Here is a 12,696-nt window from a genome sequence, read left to right on the forward strand (position 1 = left end):
ATGTCTTTTATATAAAAGATGACAAGGTTTCAAATAGAACAAAATTAAGTTATGTGTCTCAGTATATTAATCCAGTCACACGGTGGCAAGAGATTTGAAATAACTAAACCAGATCTGTTCATAATGAGCAAAAGCATTCCATCAGAAGCCTGAGCACATCAGAGGAATGCAGCGTGGCAGCGTGGAAGGAAATTCTTGCAGACTGGGGATTGAATCCTGGCTTCACCCCAGCAAGCTGTGCAGCCTGCAGAAAACCAGTCCATCTTCGGGAGCCTCAGTTTCCCCCTGGACTGGGGTGCTGAGAGATGCCCAGCAAATGCCTGTGCGTAGGAGGCGGCTGGGGGACTGGCGGAAGCCCTTTCCTACTTTCCTTTGAATCATGTTGCCCAGGGCTTTAGGAATGAGGGAAAAGAGGCTCCTTTAGCTATTTGTTCGGCATGGAAACTTGACTCCGTTGGAGACACAGATGAAAGTAGAGAGCCACTTATCTCAGATTTTTTGCATTGAGAAATGGCAAAGCTCTTGGTGAGAGATTAATGTGCACTCGAGGAAAGGGTTTGATAGAAGCTCCATGGGATAAAGACGGCTCACATAAATGGTACTTTTTATCTGTATTCATCTCCACTCAACTGCATTTTTAATTTTTAGAAAAAGAGTCTGAATGACACGTTGTTAGAATTTGTAATCGAATGTGAAGCTGGAAACTGGGATGTTCCCGTCAGTGGCTTTTGCTTCCAGTACACTGTGGAAGAACCACTGCCTCACCCTTTGTCGGTGTCCCTGAGGAGCCGGCGCTGAGCCGAGCAGCCTGGAGCGTTGCTCACAGGGACCTGGGCTGTGTAGACGTGCGGCCTGGACTCAGAGCAGGACCAGGTGATACCAGGCAGACGGGCTTGTGCCCTGAAAAGGCTGATTAGTGCCACTGGCTCTGCAGGCAGTGCGATTAAAAGTAAGAGGGAAATTGAGGTTTTGCAGGGACAAGGTCTTCATTCAATTGTAGGCTATTGCAGGGGACTTTTCTAACAAGACACATCTCCGTGACTCTGGAGCCTTTTCTGGAGTTGGATGGATGAGTGCTATGGCATGAGTTCTGGCTGGAGGAAAGTTCAGGCCTCCACAATCGATAAGAGAAAGGAGAACTGTCAAAAAGAGTCCTAAAGGACCTTCCGGCTTTTTGTCATGACTGAAATTTATCTCAGAATCATGGAAAAGAACTTGTGTTCTTACTGACTTTTAGAGAGAGCTTCTTATTGCTCTATGGCAGAGAAAACAAGGGATGCCGTTTCTGGGGTCAAAAAGCTTTATCCAGGACAAGTGAAACTGGAGCAATTATTTCTTACTGAGAACTGAAAGAAAAGATGTGGTGATCTGTGTTAGAGGAGCGGCGAAGGAGTCACCGTCAGATGTGATGATCAGAGAAGCAAGTGTCTGTCTGTCTTCTGTATTGTGTGGTAGGTGCCCCGGAGAATTCAAAGAAAAGTCACATTCTGGTTAGGAGACAAAGCTAACATAAGTAGAAAAATTAGGCCACTGCAGCCTCTTTGCTGAGAAATCTCATGGACTTCTCCCTAACACTGGGGTCCCAACATTTTTGCATGATAAAAAACATGGCCTGCCTTTCACACGTTAAATGACAATGCCCTTCCCAACCCCATCACCCTGTTTAAAATTTTTCTGTTGTAGTAAGAAAAATAGTATGTCAAATGCTTAAAAATACACAGTTAAAATGGCAAGGCTTGTGCGATACATGTATAATCACATAAAATTGTGTATGCATATAAAGTATGTGATATGTGTATGTATATAGATATGTATGTATCCACATGTGATATATACATATATGTTTTATACATATAAGATACATATGTGGTGTGTATATATCACATAAAATTTGTCATTTTAACCATTTTTAATTGTATTACTCAGTGGCCTTAATTACATCACTGTGAGACCTCTGAGCCCAAGGCCGCACGTATACGTCCAGAGGGCCTGAGGCAACCGAAAAGTACAAAAGAAGTGAAACAGCCACAGCCCCTGTCTTAACTGATTGACCAGCCTTATGACGTTCCATGATGACTTGCTCCTGCCCGTCCCAGCTGATGGATCGATGGACCTCGTGACGTTCTTCATCTGGACAATGAGTCCTGTGATCTGTCCCCCGTGCACCTGGTGACCCCGCCCCTGCCCACAAGAGAAAACCCCCTTTAACTGTAACTTTCTGCTGCTTACCCCAGTCCTATAAAACTGCCCCATCCCTAACTCCCTTCGCTGACTCTTTTCGGACTCAGCCCACCTACACCCAGGTGATTAAAAAGCTTTATTGCTCACACAAAGCCTGTTTGGTGGTCTCTTCACACGGACGGGTGTGACAGTCACCATCACCATTATCTCCAAAACATTTCATTAACCCCAAGCGGAAACCCTATAATCATTAAGCAATAACTCTCCATTTCACCCCCCACCCCGCCCACCCCTGGTAATCTCTTAATCTACCTTCTGTCTGTTTAATGGAATCACATTCGTTTATTTCTGCTTTTGTCACTTTTGCTGTTGTAGCCTAGAAATCATCGCCAAGTCCAATAGACTGAATATTTTCCTCCGTGTTTTCTTTTAGGAGTTTTATAGTTTTAGACTTTATCTTTAGGTCTCTAATCTAGTTTGAATTAATTTTTGTATATGTTGTAAGATAAGGGTCCAACTTTATTCTTTTGCATGCAGATACCAGTTTCCTTAACACCGTTTGTTAAAGAGACTGTGATTGAGTAGTCCTGGCATTCTCGCCAAAGATCATTTGACCATCAGCATGTGTGTTTATTTCTGGGCTCCATATTCTATTCCATTAGCTTTTTTTTTTTTTTTTCCTATGCCTTGTGATTTATTTTAGGTTGAACACTGAACATTTGAATATTATATTGTGGTAAATCTAGAAATCAGTTTCACTACCTTCCCCAGGGTTGTTATAATTCTTTTTTATAATTGAAGGCTGTAGTAGTCTTGTTTGTTTTGTGACATTTCCAAACTATTTTTGAAAGACTGTATTCCTTGTCATGTGTGGTCACTGGAATCTCTGTTCCTTAGTGATTGCTTAGTGTGTTCGGCTGGTGTTTTGACAGAGATTGATTTGAATTCCAGGAGCTAAAAGCAAACAAACCACCACCACAAAAATACCTCTTCCTGTTTTACAGATTGGCTCTGTGCTAGAACCCTCCTTCAAAACTTAGCCAGGCTTGCACTGCGAAGCTGAAAGTTTTGGGTATTCTCCAGTCTTTTCTGAGCGTAGGCCTTTCCCTAGATATGCATGTGGCTTTCTGTATCTCTGCCTGCCCCCCCTGCCCCCCACCCCGCCCCGCTGTGCCCCATGTTTGCTTTTGAATATCCCAGTTTCACAAAGAAACTCTCCCCAGGTTTTGCTCCTGTTCCTCGGTAGCCTGTTATATGCTTGTCTTTCCCCAGGCACCTGTGGTTTGGCTTGCAGTGCTTTTGAACAATGCCTGCCATTTTCCTGACCTGGGTTCTTCTGCCTTAGGTGAAACAGGTGAATACTTTGCTTCAGTGCCTCAGCTACCCTCCAGCCAGGTTAGAACAGACTTTCACAATAGTTTGCGAATAATGCTGCTCTTCTCTACCTGAACCAGGGAGCAGGGTTCGCCTCCTTTGTGGAACCTTCTCTCAGTCCCCATATATTGTTATTTTTTCTGGGTGCTCTCCAGTGGTTTACATCTACCTACAGTATTGCATTAAGTATAACTTTATTTACATACATGTGTTCTCCACTGGACGGTGAGGCCTTTGAAGTGGTGCCTTGCTTACATTCCCATCTGTATCCCTTAAGCTTAGAATCAGGTACAGAGCAGGTTTCCAAAAGCGGCATATAGAACAATTTGGATTTAGGGGACAACCAGTGAGGACCAGATGATCAGGAGTGTGTCCTGATATTGTGAGACAACGGTCTTGCAAAAGTAGAGAAGTGGGTATACTTTGGAAAGCAGGAGGAACTGTAGGAGAGAAAAGGGTAGTTTGGATACGTCTTCAAATTCTATACATCATATTCAATAACTGTCATTGTTTTCTATATTTAAGCCCTTGAAGGTAGAGTAAGAGTAGTAGAAATAATTTGAAACAATCAGAACAGATAATTTTTTTTTTTTAAATGCAAGGTACAGGCCGGGCATGGTGGCTTATGCCTGTAATCCCAGCACTTTGGGAGGCCGAGGCAGGTGGATCACCTGAGGTCAGGAGTTCAAGACCAGCCTGGCCAACATGATGAAACCCTGTCTCTACTAAAAATACAAAAAATTAGCTGGGTGTGGTGGTGAGTACCTGTAATCCCAGCTACTCAGGAGACTGAGGCAGGAGAATCACTTGAACCCGGAGGCAGAGGTTGCAGGGAGCCGAGATTGTGCCACTGCACTCTAGCCTGGGTGACGAGCAAAACTCCATCTCAAAAAAATTAAAATTAAAAATAAATAAATAAATACATAAAATAAAATGCAAGGTATAGAATTGTCAAGAATTGTTTAACAGGATACTTTATTCATCCAAGTAATTCTTATTTAAGAGATTTCCCCCCTCCGCTCAAACACGTAAACAATTGAGATCTTAGTACTTTTTTTTTTTTTTTTTTAACTGAATAGTATTCTGCTTCTCCTAGTTGTAAACTAGCCTGATCCACTCTGGTCTTGGAGAACTCCTTTATCTTTTTGGTGGACCCTAACTTTAGTGTCTAACTCTTGAAAGTGGGAGATGGCTAGCTCTGTAATACTTATAATGAAAGTCACACACATAACTATCAATCAGATCCATATTTAGTTGCGAGCAGGCATACATCAGTTTGTGCAACCTGTTTGGCTAATTTGGTGATGCCCCAGTTCTTTGAACCTTTAGTGTCCTAAGCACATCTTGCATACAGTGTTTACTGGAGACAGCAAAAATATTCCAAGAAAATCCAGTGAACCTTAGAGTTGGAATCAGAGTGTTTAGAGACGAAGTGTCAGACCCCGTCCTGATGAAGAGCCTGGCTCAGTCACCACACTGAAGAGCTCCTTGAGCCTCTTGATACTCGCTTGCTCCTGACCTCCCAGCACCTCGCTCCTCAGGCAGTCTCTGACCTGTTTTCTGTCACTGTAGATTAAGAGTTGGCAAGCTTTTCCACAAAAGAATAGATAGAAAACACTTGAGGCTTTTTAGCCTACATTCTCTCTCACAAATACTAAATGACTGGGTTGTGGTAAAGCAGTCATAGAAATATGTAAATGGATGGCTGTGGATGTGTTTCAATAAAATTATATTTATAGAAACAAGCAGGGGGTCAGATTTGACCCATGGACTATAGCTTGTCAAACCCTGCTATTTACATTTTCTAGAACTTTATATTAAAAATGATATATATATATATATTTGTTCTGGCTTCTTTCATTCAGCATAATTATTATGAGATTCATCCATGTGGTAGCATACATCAATAATTCATTCCTGTTATTACTGAGTAGTATTCCATGGTTTGAATATGACACCATTTTTTTGGACGTACATTCACCTGTTGATGGATATTTGAATTGTTTCCAGTTTTTGACCATCAAGACTAAGACTGCAGTAAACATTGTGTTCAATTCTTTGTGTTACCTTGTGCTTTAATTTCTCTCGGGTAAATACTTCAAAGTGGAATGGTGGGTTCATATTGGTAGGTGTGTGGATCACGTTTTTAAAAACTGCCACGCTGTTTTCCGGAATGGTTAAACAATTTTCCCACCAGCAGTGCTTGAAAGTTCCTGTTCCTTCATCTCCTTGTCAACATTCAGTTTAGTCAGTGTTTTCGATTTTACACATTCGAAGGTAGATAGTGAAATGTCATTGTGGTTTTACTCCACGTTTCCCTAATGGCTAGTGATATTTGACCATCTTTTCATGTACTCATTTGCCAGTGTTATATCTTGTTTAAAATATTTCCCATTTTAATTGGGTTGTTTGTTTACTTGTTGAATTTTGAGAATTAAAAAGTATATATATATTCTAGATATTAGTCTTTTATCAGATAGATGATTTGGAAATATTTTCTCCCAGTTTGTGGCTTTTTTCTACTTTTACTTGACAGCGCCCTTTGAAAAACAAGAATTCGTGATTTTGATAAAGTCCAATTAATATGATTTTTTTCTTTTCATATATTACGTTTTTAGTGTTATATCTAAGAAAACCTTCAACTCAGGGTCAGAGATTTCTTCTTGTATTTTCTTCCAGAAGTTTTATAGTTATGTTTTACATTTAGGCCTATAATCCGTTTGTATTAAATAATTTTGTGTATGATTAGTGAACAGATCAAAGTAAAAGTTATTTTGCATGTGAATATCCAACTGTTCCAGCACCGTATGTGGAAAAGACTTGTCCTTCTGTATTAAACCACCATTGAATCTTTGCAAAAAAATCAATTCACCATAAATATATGGGTATATTTTTGGATTCTCCATTGATCAATTTATTTTGATGCAATATCACACTGTTTTTATTGCTGTTGCTGTGTAATAAATCTTGAAGTCAGATAATGTATATTCTCAAACTTTGTTCTTCTTTTACACAAGTTGTATTGGTTATTCTAGTCCTTTGCATTCTTATGTGATTTTTAGAATCAGTTTGCTAATTTCTACACAAAGGAGTGCTGGGATTTATACAAAACATTCTTAGGAAAAATGAAAGAACACATAAATAATTGGAGCTATATACTGTGTTTATAGATCAGAAGCTCCTATATTGTTAAAATGTTAATTTTTCCCAAATTAATTCCTACGTACCTCTTTGCCTCAAAGGAGTCCACCCTCTAGTTCCTGATGTTAATGGCCATATATGTTATATTACATAGCCAAGGAACTTTGCAGGTGGATTTAGGTTATAAACCTTCATAAAGGGAGATTTTTCTGGATTATCCAGGGAGATCCAATGTAATCACAAGGGCCCTTAAAAATAAAGTGGAAGACAGAAGAGCCAGTTAGAGAACTGTGACAGGCGAAGAGGCGGGAGATTTGAAGTGTGCGAGGGACATTGCTGGCTTTGAAGATGGAGGAATGGAGGCATGAGGCTGGGAATGTGGGTGCCTCTGGAAGCTCAGCACAGCTTTTGGGTGACAGCCAGGAAGGAAACAGGGGCCTTAGTCTTACAGCTGCAGGGAACTGGATTATGTCAACACCTGAATGAGCAGAGAAACACATCCTCAGAGCCTCCAGCAGGAACGCAGCCCTGCCAGCACTCTGTGGCTGTGACTTCATGAGACTCTAAGCAGACATTCGGCTGTAAACCAGCATCCTCTGACCTATGAAAACCATGATATAATAAATAGGTGTTATTTCAAGCCACTATGTCTATTTATTTTTTATTTTTTATTGTACTTTAAGTTTTAGGGTACATGTGCACAACATGCAGGTTTGTTACTTGTGTATACATGTGTCATGTTGGTGTGCTGCACCCATTAACTCGTCATTTACATTAGTTATATCTCCTAATGCTATCTCTTCCCTGTCCCCCACCCCGGGTGTGTGGTGTTCCCCACCCTGTGTCCAAGTGTTCTTATTGTTCAATTCCCACCTGTGAGTGAGAACATGCGGTGTTCGGTTTTCTGTTCTTGGCGATAGTTTGCTCAGAATGATGGTTTCCAGCTTCATCCATGTCCCTGCAAAGGACATGAACTCATCCATTTTTATGGCTGCGTAGTATTCCATGGTGTATATGTGCCACATTTTCTTAATCCAGAATCCAGTCTATCGTTGATGGACATTTGGGTTGATTCCAAGTCTTTGCTATTGTGAATAGTGCTGCAATAAACATACGTGTGCATGTGTCTTTATAGAAGCATGGTTTATAATCCTTTGGGTATATACCAGTAATGGGATGGCTGGGTCAAATGGCATTTCTGGTTCTAGATCCTTGAGGAGTCGCCACACTGTCTTCCACAATGGTTGAACTAATTTACACTCCCACCAACATTGTAAAAGCATTCTTATTTCTCCATATCCTCTCCAGCATCTGTTGTTTCCTGACTTTTTAATGATCGCCACTCTAACTGGTGTGAAATGGTATCTCATTGTGGTTTGGATTTGCATTTCTCTGATGACCAGTGATGATGAGCATTTTTTCATGTGTCTGTTGGCTGCATAAGTGTCTTCTTTTGAGCAATGTCTGTTCATATCCTTTGCCCACTTTTTGATGGGGTTGTTTGATTTTTTTCTTGTAAATTTGTTTAAGTTCTTTGTAGATTTTAGATATTAGCCCTTTGTCAGATGGGTAGATTGCAAAAATTTTCTCCCATTCTGTAGGTTGCCTGTTCACTCTGAAGGTAGTTCTTTTGCTGTGCAGAAGCTCTTTAGTTTAATTAGATCCCATTTGTCAATTTTGGCTTTTGTTGCCGTTGCTTTTGGTGTTTTACACATGAAGTCCTTGCTCATGCCTGTGTCCTGAATGGTATTGCCTAGGTTTTCTTCTAGGGTTTTTATAGTTTTAGGTCTGGCATTTAAGTCTTTAATCCATCTTGAATTAATTTTTGTAAAAGGTATAAGGAAGGGATCCAGTTCAGCTTTCTACATATGGCTAGCCGGTTTTCCCGGCACCATTTATTAAATAGGGATTCCTTTCCCCAATTCGTCAAAGTCAGGTTTGTCAAAGATCAGATGGCTGTAGATGTGTGGTATTATTTCTGAGGGCTCTGTTCTGTTCCATTGGTCTATATCTCTGTTTTGGTACCAGTACCATGCTGTTTTGGTTTCTGTAGCCTTGTGGTGTAGTTTGAAGTCAGGTAGCGTGATGCCTTCAGCTTTGTTCTTTTGGCTTAGGATTGTCTTGACAATGCAGGTTCTTTTTTGGTTCCATATAAACTTTAAAGTAGTTTTTTCCAATTCTGTGAAGAAAGTCTTTGGTAGCTTGATGGGGATGGCATTGAATCTATAAATTACCTTGGGCAGTATGGCCATTTTCATGATATTGATTCTTCCTATCCATGAGCATAGAATGTTCTTCCATTTGTTTGTGTCCTCTTTTATTTCGTTCAGCAGTGGTTTGTAATTCTCCTTGAAGAGGTCCTTCACATCCCTTGTAAGTTGGATTCCTAGGTATTTTATTTTCTTTGAAGCAATTGTGAATGGGAGTTCACTCGTGATTTGGCTCTCTGTTTGTCTGTTATTGGTGTATAAGAATGCTTGTGATTTTTGCACATTGACTTTGTATCCTGAAACTTTGAGGAAGTTGCTTATCAGCTTAAGGAGATTTTGGGCTGAGACGATGGGGTTTTCTAAATCTACAGTCATGTCATCTGCAAACAGGGACAATTTGACTTCCCTTTTCCTAATTGAGTACCCTTTATTTCTTTCTCCTGCATGATTGCCCTGGCCAGAACTTCCAACACTATGTTGAATAGGAGTGGTGAGAGAGGGCATCCCTGTCTTGTGCCAGTTTTCAAAGGGAATGTCAAGCCACTATGTTTATGATCATTTGTTATGGCAGCTATTGAAAACAAGTCCACATTTTTATATCTATAGAATCTATAGTCATGCCACCGATCTTATTCTTGATATTGGCAATTTTGTTTTCTCACTTGTTCTATTCAGATAGGCTAAATGTTGACTGATCTTACTGAGCTTTTGAAAGAACCAGGTTTTGGTATCTTTGCTTTTCTCTAACATTTTTTTCCATTTTCTATTTCATTGATTTCTGCTCCAGTCTTTATTGTTTCTTTTCTTCTACTTATGTTGGGTTTCATTTGCTCTAACTAGTAAGGAAAAAAATAACCAGAGCATTTAAACAAAAACTTTATGAAAGAAGATATATGCATGGCAAATAAGTAAAAGATGCTGAATGTCAGCTAGGCATGGTAGCTTATGCCTATAATTCCAGTACTTTGGGAGGCCAAGGTGGGTGGATCACTTGAGGGCAGGAGTTCATGACCAGCGTGGCCAACATGGTAAAACCCCATCTCTACTGAAAATACAAAAATTAGCTGAGCAGGGTGGTGCACACTTGTAATCCCAGCTACTTGGGAGGCCGAGGCAGGAGCATCGCTTGAACCTGGTAGACGGAGGTTGCAGTGAGCCGAGATTGCAGCACTGTGCTCCAGCCTGGGCCACAGAGTGAGATTCTGTCTCAAAAAAATAAAAATAAAAATAGAAGAAAAAGGATGCTCAATGTCATTAATCATGAGAGAAATGCAACTGGAAACCACAGTAAGATCCCACTACACATCCATTATAATGTCTAAAATCAGAAAGGCTGATCAAGTTTTGGTGAAGATGTAAGAACTGGAATTCTCACACACTGCTGGTGGGATTGTAAAATGATGAAATTATTTTGGAAAATAGTTTTGCAGTTTCCTGAAGCATAAATGTTTCATATAACATTGCATAGTATTAACCTATCATATATCCAACCATCTCATTCCCTTAGGTATTAGCCAAGGGAACTGAAAGCATAGGTACATACAAAGACTTGCATATGAATGTTCACAGCACATTTATTTGAAATAGCCGACACTGGAAACAATCCACATGTCCATCAATAGGTGAATGGTATGTACATGGTAATATATCCACACACTAGCATACTACTGCACATTAAAAAAGGATGAACTACTGACTCAGACACCAACAGTGAAGGATCTTTTTTTTTTTTTTGAGACGGAGTTTCACTCTTGTTGCCCAGGCTGGAGTGCAATGGCGCGATCTCAGCTCACCGCAACCTTTGCCTCCCATGTTCAAGCAATTCTCCTACCTCAGCCTCTCAAGCAACTGGGATTACAGGCATGCGCCATCACACCTGGCTAATTTTGTGTTTTTAGTAGAGACAGGGTTTCTCCATGTTGGTCAGGATGGTCTCGAACTCCCAATCTCAGGTGATCTGCTCACGTGGGCCTGCCAAAGTGATGGGATTACAGGCGTGAGCCACCACGCCTGGCCAACAGTGAAGGATCTTAACATGATTATGCTGAATATTGATTGTTTTTGTCTGGATGATCTGTCTATTGAGAAATAGACAAAAAAATACAACTGGCTGGGCGTGGTGGCGTGTGCCTGTAATCCAAGCACTTTGGGAGGTGGAGGTAGGCGCATTACTTGAGGCCAGGAGTTTGATACCAGCCTGGCCAACATAGCGAAACCTTGTCTCTACTAAAAATGCAAAAAATTAACTGGTGTGATGGCATGCACCTGTAATCCCAGCTACTTGGAAGGCTGAGGCTCCCCCGCTTGGGCCCGGGAGGTGGAGGTTGCAGTGAGTCGAACTGCAGCCCAACCTGGGTGACAGAGCAAAACTATGTGTCTCAAGAAAACCCCCAAAACAACAACAACAAAAAACAATGGTGTAATTTACAGAAAACCTGCATTTATAGAAAATGTAAACCAATCTATAGTGAAAGAAAAGAGAAGAAGGCTTACTGGGAGTGTGGGGGTTGACAAGAGGAGCTAGAGGAGGTACAAGAGCATAGGCATGAATAAACTCCTAGGGTCAATGGCCGTGTTCATTATCTTGATTACAGTGTTGGTTTCATGAGTATACATATATCCAAATAGAAATTATATGCATTTTAAATGTATGCAGTTTGTAGTGTGACAATTATTCTCGATAAAGAAAAAGGCAACCAGAAGATTAAAAAAAGAATTGGTATGTTAACAGTGGAACTATATCTCCATGTCTATTTACTTATTTGCAGGATGGATCGCTATCCTGGGTGCCATCTGGTTGCTAATTTTAGCTGATATTCATGATTTTGAGATAATTCTACACAGAGTGGAATGGGCAACGCTTCTGTTTTTTGCAGCGCTCTTTGTTCTGATGGAGGTAAGATTTTAGAACTTTTGCCATATGGCATTTTACCTGATTTCGTATTTCATATTTTGTTTGGTGAATGAAGAAAGGCTACATCTATAAATCTTTCCTCATATTCTCTAAGTGGAAAACAGTGGAGGTTGTAATTGGACTATTTTAAGTTAACCAGCTTTACCTTAGCCACTAAGAGATTTCTGATAGCACTGCTTATTTTTTTTTTTTCATGAATTATGTTTGTGATTTGTAAACTCATTCTAATTTCATTTTCTATAAAATATAATTTGCTGTAAGTTGAGTCTGGAGCTAAATTACTTATAACAGCAAGTTTACAAGGTAGTGTGACCTGGATCTGTTTCATTTTGTGTAATATTTAAGTACAATTTCTGTTATCACGGAAAAGACTACATCAGTAATATGTATGGTTTCCGTTACAATTGTTGTTACAAAATTACTCACAATACTTTTAAATCTTGAGACTTCATTTACAAACTCGTGTCCTCCTCAAACAGAAAGATTTAGTAACACAGAAAGATAGTACTCCTCAAACTGTTCCCCCAGCACCACTTCTCTGCATTTCTTCAGTGTAACATGTAATGTGCTTTCATTTTCATTAAGCTAGAAATATTTTCTAATTTTCCATATAATTTCTTTTTTTGACTTATGGGTTATTTCAAAGTATGTTTCGAAGGTTCCAAATATTGGTGGATTGCCCGTGTTTCTGTATGTTTTTGACTTATTTAATTCACTTGTGGTCACAGGACATATGTTGCACAATTGCAGTCCTTTTAATTTTTTTAAGACTTGTTTTATGGTCTAGCATTTGATCTGTCTTGGAGAATATTCTACTTGTGATGTGTATTCTGCTGCTGTTATGTGGAGCATTCTGTGAGTGTCAGATTTGTCCTG

General features: G+C 40.0%; 1 protein-coding gene across 2 annotated transcripts in view; it reads left to right on the forward strand.

The window, feature by feature from the left end:
* The window catches only part of OCA2 (OCA2 melanosomal transmembrane protein), a 346,597-nt gene that overhangs the window by 170,199 nt on the left and 163,702 nt on the right, over positions 1–12,696 (forward strand). For both annotated transcript variants that reach the window (XM_003900679.3, XM_017960451.3), the window contains one exon: positions 11,675–11,802. In XM_003900679.3, the coding sequence (XP_003900728.2) occupies positions 11,675–11,802 (128 nt within the window). The remainder of the gene's footprint in view (positions 1–11,674; positions 11,803–12,696) is intronic.

This window comes from Papio anubis, chromosome 7, assembly GCF_008728515.1.
Source record: "Papio anubis isolate 15944 chromosome 7, Panubis1.0, whole genome shotgun sequence".
Classification (NCBI taxonomy): Eukaryota; Metazoa; Chordata; class Mammalia; order Primates; family Cercopithecidae; genus Papio; species Papio anubis.